General features: G+C 38.3%; 1 protein-coding gene, 1 long non-coding RNA gene and 1 pseudogene across 2 annotated transcripts in view; all 3 read right to left on the minus strand.

Moving 5' to 3' along the window:
- LOC103138882 (probable polypeptide N-acetylgalactosaminyltransferase 8) overlaps positions 1-2,551 on the minus strand; it is a 20,666-nt gene extending 18,115 nt beyond the window's left edge. Inside the window, exon 1 of the mRNA XM_007553256.2 lies at positions 2,249-2,551. Coding sequence (XP_007553318.1) covers positions 2,249-2,432 — 184 coding nt within the window. The 5' untranslated portion in view covers positions 2,433-2,551. The remainder of the gene's footprint in view (positions 1-2,248) is intronic.
- Positions 2,552-3,736: 1,185 nt separating this feature from the next.
- LOC103138902 (probable polypeptide N-acetylgalactosaminyltransferase 8) overlaps positions 3,737-12,830 on the minus strand; it is an 11,424-nt pseudogene continuing 2,330 nt past the window's right edge.
- LOC107836381 (uncharacterized) lies at positions 11,641-12,830 on the minus strand. The gene is made up of 2 exons (XR_001662264.1): positions 12,797-12,830; positions 11,641-12,703 (listed from the first exon to the last, which is right to left on the minus strand). It is a non-coding gene; the product is annotated as an uncharacterized LOC107836381 (long non-coding RNA).

A 12,830-nucleotide genomic window follows, 5' to 3' on the forward strand; every position in this document is an offset into this window, starting at 1 on the left:
ATACATCAACAGTGTCTGACATGCTGGCCGGCCCAGAGGCTGACCAGCTGTCAGTTCAAAACGTTGACTCAGATGTTTTGGTATCCTCCTGACTACCAGTAGTTCATTTTTGTCCTTTGTGGAGGACATTTCTAAACAGGCACGTGCAGAGGGGGTACCTGGGGGTGCTTGAACCCCTTCCCTTTTTGCCCCTTGCCCCAAAGGGCCCTTTTGGGCAATTTTTGCTTTTGTTTTTTTCTTTTTTTCTGCAGTTCCACCTTAAAGTTTGATGCAGCTCTGCTTTCCTGAATAGACCATCTTCATCTCCACTGCAGCAAACGGGCAGCTCTTTTTTTTTATAGATTACGGTCCACTAAAAGGTTGCATTGTGCCCTTGTTTATATTTTTAATAGTGTAATTCTGTAAAGACAAAATATGTAAATCAGAGCTAAACCACCAGCTCTGATTTACATATCTTGCTGAATTGTGGGTTTGAATATTGCAAAACATTCCTATAACAAAATAGACCTGCAGAAAGAAATTACTAATAAAATATCTTACATATGCATAGTTGTATGCTCTGTATAGAGATTTTCCTTAGCTTTGATTGTATATTTCACAATTTTGTAATTTATCATTGTTTATTAAACTCTGAAAGCTGTTTGTTAATATTCTGTCCTAGAATGGGGTAAGATGGGCCCTTTTTTCTTTTTTGAGCACCTGCCCCTTTAGTGGTCTCTGCACGGCCCTGATTCTAAAGTTGAATATCTCCCACCCCCTGCATTCTACTGAATTAATTCCTTTTGGTATCTGGAGAGGACATTTAGGGCTTTTCAATGATACCACATATGAAGGGGTGGGACTTTTGTACGTACCTTTTTCTAATTCATAAAAATGGTGTTTATCAGTAATAACACATTTTATGGGAAGAGACAAAGTAAGTGCATAAAACCTTTTATTACCTTACAAAGAATGTGGGATTTTTAAAAAATGGTGATTGGACAATATTTTTTTCCTGGTATCAGGAGGTTAAAGTGAAGAGGGTGACAAACAACCAAGCGTGAAAGGATAAGGGTGCCGCCGTGACGAGCGAGGAAGGTTAGACTTTGGTAAAGTTCTGTGGACTCATTTTATTTATTTTTCCATTAAATACATAGAAAGTCGTTTTTATTGTAGAATTTTTTTTTTTCCTGTAAATTGTGATTCCACTTTTCATCAAAGTCCCGGGTTGAATTTCAACGCCAGTCCGGAGTTAAAATAATATATTTTTGACTTTTATAAGAGAAGACTCAGCACTGGGTCGAAGTATAAAACTGGACTGAAATCAATCTAAAACAAAGTCGTTTTCTAAAAACCTATTTTAGCGTAGTAAAACAAACATTTTCTAAAATTTTACACACTCAAAAAAAAGAAACAAGTTGGATGAAACAAAAAACCAGGAAGGTATGCTACCTTAATGCTTCTTCGGACTAAATAGGAACATTTTTAAATTAATTAAAGGTTTTTTAAAAATAAAAGCATTGCGTGAGTGCTCTCTTACTTTTATGACTTCTTTGTATTCAATCTTATACGTTTAGAAAAGAGGAAATACCACAAACAAATGTGTATTAAAAAACATTTTTATTTTGACGACTTCACTTTACAAGATCAAGGTTTACAAAGTTTTACTTTGTAATAGAAAATAAGCAAAACAATAAGCCAAAGCACAAATCTATTAATGATTTTAGTCTTTGACTTTTCTTTACAATATATTTCACTAAGCTGTTCTTAAAGTACATAAAATAAAGTTTCTAAACGTAAACTTCAGTACAGGGCCTTATGTTTAGCATAAAATATTTAGATTTCACAACACAAAACATTTAATTTTACTATGTTTAGTTTCTAGTTCAAATATTACTTGAAATAAAATAAAACTACGAATAACTTTGCAGCAAGATAGGAGCTCATTTAAGTAAATTATTTGTATTAAAGATGCCATACTTCTCTGGATACTTCTGATTTATTTATCATTTTTATTTAAAGGTTTAGAAAAAGTTGTGTCTTTTTTTTTTAGGACACATGCCTGTTGATTTCAGTCCAGTTTTAGAAATTAGATCAAAAATACCCAAGTTGTGCTTTTAAGTAATTTTTGCTAAGAGACGGGACGTTTATAAAAACCTGGAAATCCTCTTTAAGCACCTTATCAGGTAAAAAGTCCAGTCATCAGTTGGGACTGAATGTTGTGCGCAGCCTCAGTGAGGAGAAACCCGGCGGATGGACAGAAACTCACTGAGGTTGTTGAGGCTTCGCTCCAGGTCGGAGAAGCTCCTGACGGCCCGGTCCGGGTCCGGGTCCAGCTGCCTCCCGGTCCTCTCCCTGGCCTCCTGCCCGGTCCGCAGGAACATCCCCAGGTAAAGCAGGAGCCCCACGCACCCCGCGATCAGCACCGGCCGCTTGAAGGACACCGCTCTCATGATGGAACCGAAGCGAGACTGGAAGCAGCCAGCCTGCAGTACCGACTAAAACCTACGAGCTTCCTGCACCGACAGGTTCTGCAGGTACCCGCTGCTGCTTTGGCAGTGATGCGCTGCGGCGCGCAGGTGTGTCTAATCAACAGTGACGTCAGCTCAAATGGGGCGTGGCCTAGAGGTTATAATTAAACGTCTCGGCCACCGTCAGGAGCCTGCTGGTCAACTTCACACAAACATAACTCAGAACGTTCTCCAGTTCCAACAATCAGGATGACGCAGAAACCAACAGGGTGCGACGGGTTCGTCCCACAAGTATTCATACCCCTGAACATTCAGGCAGGTCACTCAGGTTTATGTTTTTAACTCATAAAAAGCTAAAAATTATGACGTATCCCTTTACACTCAAAAAACTACTGGTTCAATTTACTTAATACAGTTAGTAAGTGTCAACAATTCCCACAAAACTTAGATATGTTCAGTATAAATAAATATAAAAGTATTTCATTATGCTGACTTTGATATTTTTTATAAGTGGAGTTTAACTGTATTTAATAAAACCAATGAAAAATATCACTGAGTTTTGCTTTGTTTCACTCATTTTAATTAATTTAGCAGCAGTAGTTTTATTTGACTTAGTTTTATTTGATGTCCACACAATGTAAATCAAATTACACCACTTTCATTTTATGGAACAAACATTTATTACCTTTTCATAACATTTATGTTTAGCAGTGATGCTGCTAAACACAGCAAATCTTTCCATCTTCTTCCTTCCACAAGAGAAAGCAACAACAAATATTTGCAAGTAATTTTTTTCTGACGTGAGGATTTGTTTTGCCCCATTTGGGGAAAAACTGAGAGCGTGACTCAAAGAATACAATTTGTGTCTTTTCCTGAAGAATTTGAAGAAGAAGTGTTTTGAATTTGGGAAAGACTGAAAAACATCTGCAGTTACAAAACTCCTCTAGGATTTTTCTCTACAACTTTAACTTCTCAGTTACAAACCACAAATATAAAACTATAGCACCAGAGACACCATTCATCCGTCCAGAGAGGACACACCGGGACATTCTGGTGTCCCTGGTAGACATCCTGATCAGATGTCCAACTCGCCTCTTTATTTAGGTTCTGGCTACAGGTGGAGGTAGATGATGCAGTAAATCTGACGTCCTGAATCGTCTGTCCGTTTCCTGCTGCCTCCTAAACCAAACCAAAGGCATCATAAACGTTTATTAAGCCGCCTGTCCGATTCCTGCTGCGTCACAAACGTTTTTTATGAAGTGAGCCCCAGCTGCGGCTGAGTGGCGCTAGGCGGTGGTGACCCGGTTCTGGATGGTCCAGCTCTGGCCGCTGCAGCGCTGGATGACCAGCTGGCAGTCCAGGTATTCTCCCGGAGCGACCTCCAGACATCGCTGCGTAGCTTTGTTCCTTATTTCTCGGCCCTGTGAAGATTTGATCAAACAATAATCAATCAAGTTTATTAGTACAGCACGTTTCATCATACAGTCAACGATGGTGAAAACCAGACATTACATTCTGTCATGTTTCAGGGTTTAGTCTAAGGAACTCAGCAGCTGCGTTTCCATTAACAAATTGAAATTACAAAAATAAATGTACTTAATGGAAACTTTGAAAAATCTCATGATTTTTTTAATTAAAACTTTGTGAGATGGGATAAAGGATTTTTTCAAATAGATGTATTTTTCTGAACTGCAGTGGAAGCATTGTGATCAACAGCCAGATGATACTACTGGCAGAAACGACAAAGACAATGACAGGAAGTGGAGGAGGATGATGGTTTGTTTTTGTTTTTATTTGATGTGCAGCCGGCTCCACCAGATCTCTCACGGCATCAGTTCATGAAACGTTGTGAGTCTTTAGAACGTGCGGAATCCATCACTCTTCTGTAAAATGGCAGAAGTTCCCCAAAACGCTGCATATGTAACTGCTACCAAGTAGGCGGGGCTTGTTGCCCCAACACCTCCTCTGATTGGCTGATAGACGGTGAGCGCTGGCGCCACAGCTGAATTATGAATATAGCTCATGTGTTTACATCCGTCGCTGCCTTTATTTTAAAATCTTAATGTGTGAACAAGCCGGATATTTATTATTATTATTCAAATGTGATTTTAATTTTATGTCCTGTTTAATGGAAACACTGCATCTGCAAAATTGCTTTTTTTGACATTACTAAAATATTGAAACAGATTTGAACACATTTGTAACAGAAACACAGATACTGTTGCAGTAATCAAATCAACTGAAGACAAATGCATAGATGAGTTTCTCTAGAAGTTGCTGGGACATTCAGTTGATAGAAGGCCGACTTTATAACTGCCTTTCTGTGGCTCTGAAGGCTCAGGTCAGAGGTCATCAAGATCTCTAGTTTCTAGATGTAATAACTGAAGCGGTGTGTTGACTGTAGAGCTAGATTCCTCTTTAGGTCCAAAGATAAAAACTTCAGTTTTCATTCGTGAGATGATTTCAGATCACAGACAGAAAGAGTTCCCATTATTCCCATTGCTCCCATGGTTCCCATTGTTCCCATTGCTCACTTCATTCCCATTGTTCCCATGGTTCCCATTGTTCCCATTGCTCACTTCATTCCCATTGTTCCCATGGTTCCCATTGTTCCCATTGCTCACTTCATTCCCATTGTTCCCATGGTTCCGATTGTTCCCATGGTTCCCATTGCTCACTTCGTTCCCATGGTTCCCATTCTTCCCATTGCTCCCATGGTTCCCATTGCTCCCATTGCTCCTATGGTTCCCATGGTTCCCATTGTTCCCATTGTTCCCATTGCTCCCATTGCTCACTTCGTTCCCATTTTTCCCATGGTTCCCATTGTTCCCATTGCTCCTATGGTTCCCATGGTTCCCATTGTTCCCATTGCTCCCGTTGCTCCCAGCTCACCTGCCTGAAGTCCCAGTTCATGTGTAACCAGGCAGCGGTTCCGGCTGTACTTATGGGATCTCAGGCCGCCGATGATGATTTCACCCTCTGTGTTGTAGAAACATTTCTGCAGGACGGAAACACGCTCACGTTTTGGACTATGTATTAATTCAGTATGAGCTGGTGTTAATGATTCTGTGTGATACCTGCGGTTCCTCGGAGTGGCACTCGTATAAGACCGGGATGCTTCCAGGAACGTCTCCCTGATCCACACACTGCTGCTTTACCAGGCTGTTCTGCAGCTGAGCAGAGATCCGGGTCACCGAACCATCCGAACATCCTGAGTACATTTATCTAAAACTAAGGCCTTAAAATGTCTTAAAATCATTAAAATAAAAGTTTAAGTGGACTTAAAAGTAATAATTTAATTACTATTTTTAATGTTTATGTCTTAAATTTGGTCGTGGTAGAACTAGCTAATCTCATATATTTTGCTTTTTTTGTGTCGGGGATGCTGATGTGGCTTGAGACGGTGGAGACTGAGGCTAATGCTCCCAGGCTAGCTAGCAGGGCTATGTTAGCAGTGTTATCAATACATAGTATTTGATCTATATCTATAATGGGTAAATATTAATTAATTGCCAGCTGACGAGAAGTTTGTTGTTGCTACTGATTATAACAAGTTTTGCATTTTGTTATTTTCTCATTTTCACAAGAAGTTCTATATCTCATAATGAGAAACTTTCATGTTAAAACAAAATATAAAACTTGTTCAAATGGAAGTTTCTCCTCGACTTGTTAAAAAGGCATGAAGGTTTTCTCTAACACTTCTTCTCACTGTTTCTAAGAGGAGTTGCTGTTTTACTGTTATGACTTCTCTTAGTTAAAACAGAAGATATTGTGGTTTTAATAAGATTTAATAATGAGATTCATAAATTAATGGCATTTAAATCTCATTATAATGAGAATGTTTTCTCATTTTAACAAGATACTGCTCCCACATTTATTTCCAAGTTCTGCCAGTTAAACACTTCAACAGGATCCCTCAAACATTTATAGCTTTTTTCAGTCTTATATTTAATTCAAGGTGGGATCAAAAATTTTAATTCAGTTAATTTCTATTCACAACAAATGTTGTCTTGAGGCACTCTACAGTAAAAACTCATTTTTTGGTATAAAAAAGGTCTTAAAAAGTCTTAAATTGTACTTGTGTAAAGCTGCAGATACCCTGTTCATGTATTTTTAAAAGCATATTAATGTGAAGTAGCTGAACTCCTGAAACGGTTCTCACCACACCGTAGCCCAGGATGTCATCCCATCGCTCCAGACTCGGGTAAACATTCTCCAGGTACCAACTGAAAGGTTTGCATTTCAGCTGCTTCCTCAGTTTTTTCCTCTTGGAAACGTCACCGATATCGATACCGTGGTCCTGTTTACAATAAACACCAAACAGCTGCACATTAAAGTTTTACACTTGGCAAAATTCATGCTAAAAGATTAAACTAAATCAGGTGAATAATTATTTTAATCATTACAGTGAAGCTAATGTTCCTGCATTTTGCCTTTTTTCCTGTTTATTATTTATCCACAAATTAAAGATTAGAGTTAAAATTCAATTCAGATTATAAGAGGTAAAACTCTCTGAACACATTTATTTACATTCTTGTTAAAAAATGAGACTCTTTGTGTGACTGGTGTCCTAAAGAAACATTTAGCATTTCAGTTCAATTCAAAAGTACTTTATTGATTGAAACAAATCAATTGATTTTAATTAACTACATAAAATGAATTAATAATTCCATTTGTGGAGCAATAATTACTTATTGTTACCTAAAAAATAAGTAATTAATATTTATTGTAGTTACTATTATCATTATCACATTAGTACCACTGAATATCTTGATAAAACTTTCAGTGTAAACTTCAACTGGAGCTTTTTTAAAACACTCATTTTAACTAAAAACCCCACCTGGTCCTGACGCTGAAACCTTTTATCAAAAAACTTGAGTTTCTTCTAAATGTATTGGTTTTAATTCCAATTTGCAAAACTCTATGGTCAGAGCAAAATGACCATAAAGTCCATTTGAAATTTCTGAATTTGAAAAAAGTAAAAAAAAAAAAAAAAATAAATAAAAATGTCTCGCTACATTTTCTGACATTTAGCAGAGAAATAATTTCAGTGATTCTAACTGACTGAAAACAAGAGACATTCGGTCTGATTAACTTCAGACAGATAAAACTTGTTCATGTGTCTTTTTATTGGGTAAATATATGACTGTCGTCACATTTGCAGACCTGTGACGCCTCTTATGGGGTGAATGTGGGGTCACATGTCCGTCACATGGGGTCAGCTGGATCCTGGTGACCTGATGTGACCCGACTCTATTTACACATGATGTAAACCAGCCTGGCTGTAAATGACGTTTTTATCATATTAACTGATGCAAGGCGTCATGATCTGTGTATATTGAAAGGATAAAGGTTGAACATAGTTTATATAAGAACTAAAGCAACATTAATATGTTGACTTAATTCAGTTCCAATAATTATTGCGTTTGCTGTAAGTTGGGGGTTTGAAACCCTGCAGGGCGTCTGGTGAGTTTCAGATCATTAACTTGGTCCAGATGTGTCCAGGTGAGCTGGAGTGGGACACGTCCATGAAAAGACCAAATTATAAAGCTTTACTCTTTCACCCATATTGACAACTTAGCTGGAAGCCTCAAATTGAACATACTAGAAATAAAATTGTAATACTGTTTAAAATAAAAGATTTAATAAAAAGACTTATATTCATTCCTCTTTGTTTATGGCCTATTTGTCGTATTGCTCAGAAATATGAGGAGAAACAAATAAAGCAATTTGTTTGTTTTTCCTATCTGAACTATTCAGATATTAAGCTACAAAAAAAGCGATTATGCTCATTAATAAAGTTTGATATTGCAAACAAATTAATAAACTTAAATTAATACTTTAAAATGTAGAGATATTGTACATATACAAATACTGGAAATAATGTATAAAGCGCTGAACAAAGATTTTCCTTCTGGAATTCAGAAATTATTTAAATTGAGAGAATAAATATATTTATGAGGTTTGTTCACATTTGAACATCTAAAAGAGAAAAGTCCAGAAAAATCCAGATGAATTTCAGTAAATGGAGTGAAACTGTGGAATAAATTGAGTGACGATTTCAAATTATGTGTGTTTTTTTGGAGAGATTTAAAAGAGCTTTAAAATGTATCATCTGTTTTGTGTAACTATGTAATATTTGCATATTTAAATATAAATGTGTGTACATGTACCTGTCTATGAATAAGGAAGAAAAGTATTTTTTGTTTTTGGTAAGTTATGGGTTTCTAGAAGTATTTTTGTTTTCTTTTCTGTAATATTGTTAATTTACCAGAATGAAGTGAATTTGACCTTTACTGACCTTCAGAGGGACGTTCTAGGCAATAAAAACGTTTTTCTTGTATTCGTCCAACCAAATGTCTGCCAGCCTCAGCGCGTTCCTCCGCATGGACGGGTTCAGATCCGGTGCGTACGGTTTGTGCGCTCTCTCGATGTGAGCGACCCTGGAGCAAGGCACGACCTTCACGCTTCCTCCACACAGCCACGCCTGGGCGGTCAACACAGGGGTCAGAGTTCAGCTCTGATCCAGTCAGCCATTGTTTTTATTGTTGCCAACACTCACGCGGATCCCGAGCTCCACGTTTTCCCCTCCGTAAATTGTCACGCCTCCATCAAGTCCGCCAATTTCTCTGAGAAAGCCTCGGTCTGCTGCAAAGATTCCCATGACAGACGGACTCCTGCACGAAAGATCAGTCTGAGGAAAAACCGGCCACAACCGGCCTGCTGCGAAATATAAACAGCACAAGAACAGGCTGAAAGTAAAGCAGATCTGTGTTGATCTGATGCGTTTACTATTTGACTCTCTAGACCAGGAGTGTCCAAAGTGGGTCCTGGAGGGCCAGCATCCTGCATGTTTTAGTTCTTGTAAAACTTACAATTGAATAAAGTTTTATACCTGTTAGTAAGTTTTGGTTATCTACTGTGAATAATTCTTCAAGTACTTAGACATTAATTTTGATGTTCTTATTTTGAAGACTATTTTTGCAGCAGTTCTGTTTCCTCTCCTCACGTTCTCCATAATGAAGTGCAGGAAGTTAAGTTTGTTTTGTACCCAGAATGCATTGCTGTAGTTCCACAGTAGATATTTTAAAATCTCCTGATGTCCTGGCTGGAGCCGTACTGTGGTCAGTTAGCCAAATTAGCAACAGAGTTAGCAAATATCAATAATGACCAAACTGAAAGATCTGCTCTAAAGAATCGCTTCCTGGAGGAAATGACAAACCTGACCCTGTAGAGGGCGATGTGTGTGTAGTGCTTTAGCATTAGCATAGCTAATGATTATGGTTAGTGCTTTAGCGTTAGCACAGCTAACTTTAGTTCACAGCTTAGAACCAATAAAAACAACAAAGTCAAAGTTTTGATGATCGGTCAGTTCAGATTCTGATAAACACCTTTATTAGCACTTTGCTACATTTGGCTAATTTCTGTCTGAAGTTCTTTGTGTTTTATTTGTGTTTTCTCACATTTTGGACATGATTTAAAAATGTTACATTTTTTTTAAATTAGTAACAAAGATCATGGCTCTTTAATATTTCATTTTCACCGATATATACTGCTCAAAAAAATAAAGGGAACATTTCACTTTAATTTTGTGTGTGGCTCCAAATCCAGGCCTCCATTGGTTAATAAATTTGATTTCCATTGATGATTTTTATGTGATTTTGTTGTCAGCACATTCAACTTTGTACAGAACAAAGTATTCAATGAGAATATAGTCGATTATGTTAATCTAATAATCTAATAATCCCTGGTTTTGTTTTTCCAACCTACTTCTGAGGCTGTGATTCATCCACGTCGTTCCAGTTCGGTTTGAAGAACTCATACATGCACCACAGGGCCCAGTCAAAGCCCTGAGCAAACGACATGCATCTTTCCACATGCAGATCATCAAAGTGGAGCTTTTCAAACACAGGCAACACGACAACAGTTCTGTCAGTTTTGATCTGGGCCAGCAGAGGTTCTGCCCTGCAGAGGAAATAACAAGGTAAACATTTAAGCAGCTCAGCAGGAGGAGGAGATGTTGGACTTTTGTGTTTTGTGCGTACCATCCTCTTGTAGCTTCAATGTGAGCATCTAAAATGGCCACCACGTCTCTAGTGGCATGCTGCCAGCCGGTGATCCGGGGCTGGGACAAACCCATCTGACTTGTGTGCCAGACTCTTTTAACGAGCTCAGGCCTTTCTTTGTGAATCTCGTCTATGTAATCTTCTACCGGTTTCCCAAGATCGTCTGAAAACACATTCTGAGTCAGAAGAACAGGAAGTAGTTCGCTTTACTTTGACATTTCAGAGTTTTGTTTGTATGTTAATCCCTAAAACCTCTGACCTAAAACATCTTCTGTGCACAATAAGAAAAAAACATAAAAAAACATCCTTACAATCTCAGAAATCTAGTTTGGTGCTGGTGACTGCTGAAGTGCAGGTTACATCCAGAGGGAAGATTGTAGCTGCAGAAGTAATAAGCTAAATATTTAATGAAGCTCAGAAGGAGAAGATGTTGGATACTGAATGAGACCAGAAGCTCTGCAAAGCAAATTTCTAAGCCACATTTTAAAAAAATATCTTACACATGGGATTAGTTTCAGAAAAGTTTCCACCCACATAAAACCAGACACCACTGAGCGTTGCTTTAAACATGCCAACCTAAAGGGGGCAGTGTAGCGCTAAGATAAAAACTGTCAGCCAATCAGATTGCTTCAAAACAACAACAACGTTTTGTTTGGAACTAAACATGGCGGCTCATTTATGTGGACAGACACAGAAGTTTAAACAGCGCATTAGGATATAATCTTAATAAAACACAAAATGTTGATTGGGAATTATGCCAAAGCAAGTCTGTGGATTTACTGGCGTATTATTTGTCAAAGATCCAAAATACAGAATTTTTCCAAATCTCCACTTTGAGTTCATATAGAAAATAATTTTTGGTGATATTAAACAGCGTTTTCAAGTTAACGAAATGCAAAAACAAATAAATTGTTTTTGTTTTCCCAGATATCTGGTTTTGTGTGAACTAGGCCCGAGAACGCTGAGGTGGAAGCATCATGCTGTGGGGTGATTTTCTGCACCAGACCCACCATGAGTTTTACCCTCTATAGCCTCCTGAGACCCAGAGAAAAAAAAGTTTTTGAATTTCAATTTTTTTTACACTACATGACTCTTTGGTGTGAAAAAACATCACTACAATTGAAAAAATTTCAAAACATGTTTTTATTTATTTTTTAGAGTATGTCCTTTGGAGAGGACATCGGGACTCTCTTGTGGCAAATATGAACACATTTCGAGGCATACATTTACCTCTGAACTCTGACAATCTTTAGTACTGTAAATTTCAAATGGCTACACCATTCAAGCCAGTGGTTCAGATTTCCAGGGACCTCATTCAGCTTATCAAAAGCAAGCTGATTAGTGTAGTTTAATCAGGTGTGTTAGTTCTGTTTTGGTTTGTGGTAGTCCATAAAGCAGTTCTTCTTCTTTGAGATGCAGAGGTACATGTTGCATTTGATGCACTTTATGTAGGTTTTTCCAGTGCACCCTTCTGCTCTGCACCTGGAACTATTAGGATTGTCCATCATCTGTGGCAAATGGACAGCTCCATACTTTCTCACTTCCTTATCTGGCTGGGGCCTCCTTCTCTTCTGTGATGGAACGTACTCCTCATCATTCGACGCATCAGATTCAATTGGATTAGGTTGGCCTGACTGCCCCTGGGCAATCAGTTCCTCACCTAAGAGCAGTTTGAAGTCATGGTATTGGAGAGTTTTCTTCATAGGTCGTGCCAAAGCTTGGCTGTCTTCCTTATACTGTAACCAGGAGTTGGTGATAGCCAGATCGAAGAAGTGTAGGATTGTGCGTACAGTCCACTTCCTTGTGCGGTTAGCCATTCTATAAAAACTAAGCATTCTATCACACATATCAACCCCACCCATGTTGGTGTTGTACTCTGCCACCACTGCAGGTCTGGACACTTGAACATGCCTTTTGTCTTTCAGTGACCATCTGGTCCGGGTATCCTGGGGCTCTATTCCATGCACTGTTGATGCCATGAGTACAGGTTTATTGTCAACCCATTTTGTCACAGCCAGCTCAGGATGTTTCCTTGTCACCATTACAGAGGAGCCTCTTCCTTGTTTCAACAACTCTTTATCAGATGTAATGTTACAATCCTTTGGGAGTCTATTTTTCATCAATGTTCCACTTGCAGGCAGACCCATTTCTAGCAATTTATCCAGTAGTTTTATTGAGGTGAAATACCTAGACAGACAGACACAAACACAAAAAATAAAAAATAAGTGTCATTTGTTTACAGAGAATCATCATCAACAGCACCACAATTGACGTTTATACCTGTCAAAGTACAGGTGAGTTCCCCTGGGAATGG

The sequence above is a fragment of the Poecilia formosa genome, unplaced genomic scaffold, assembly GCF_000485575.1.
Source record: "Poecilia formosa unplaced genomic scaffold, Poecilia_formosa-5.1.2 Scaffold55, whole genome shotgun sequence".
In the NCBI taxonomy this organism is placed as follows: domain Eukaryota; kingdom Metazoa; phylum Chordata; class Actinopteri; order Cyprinodontiformes; family Poeciliidae; genus Poecilia; species Poecilia formosa.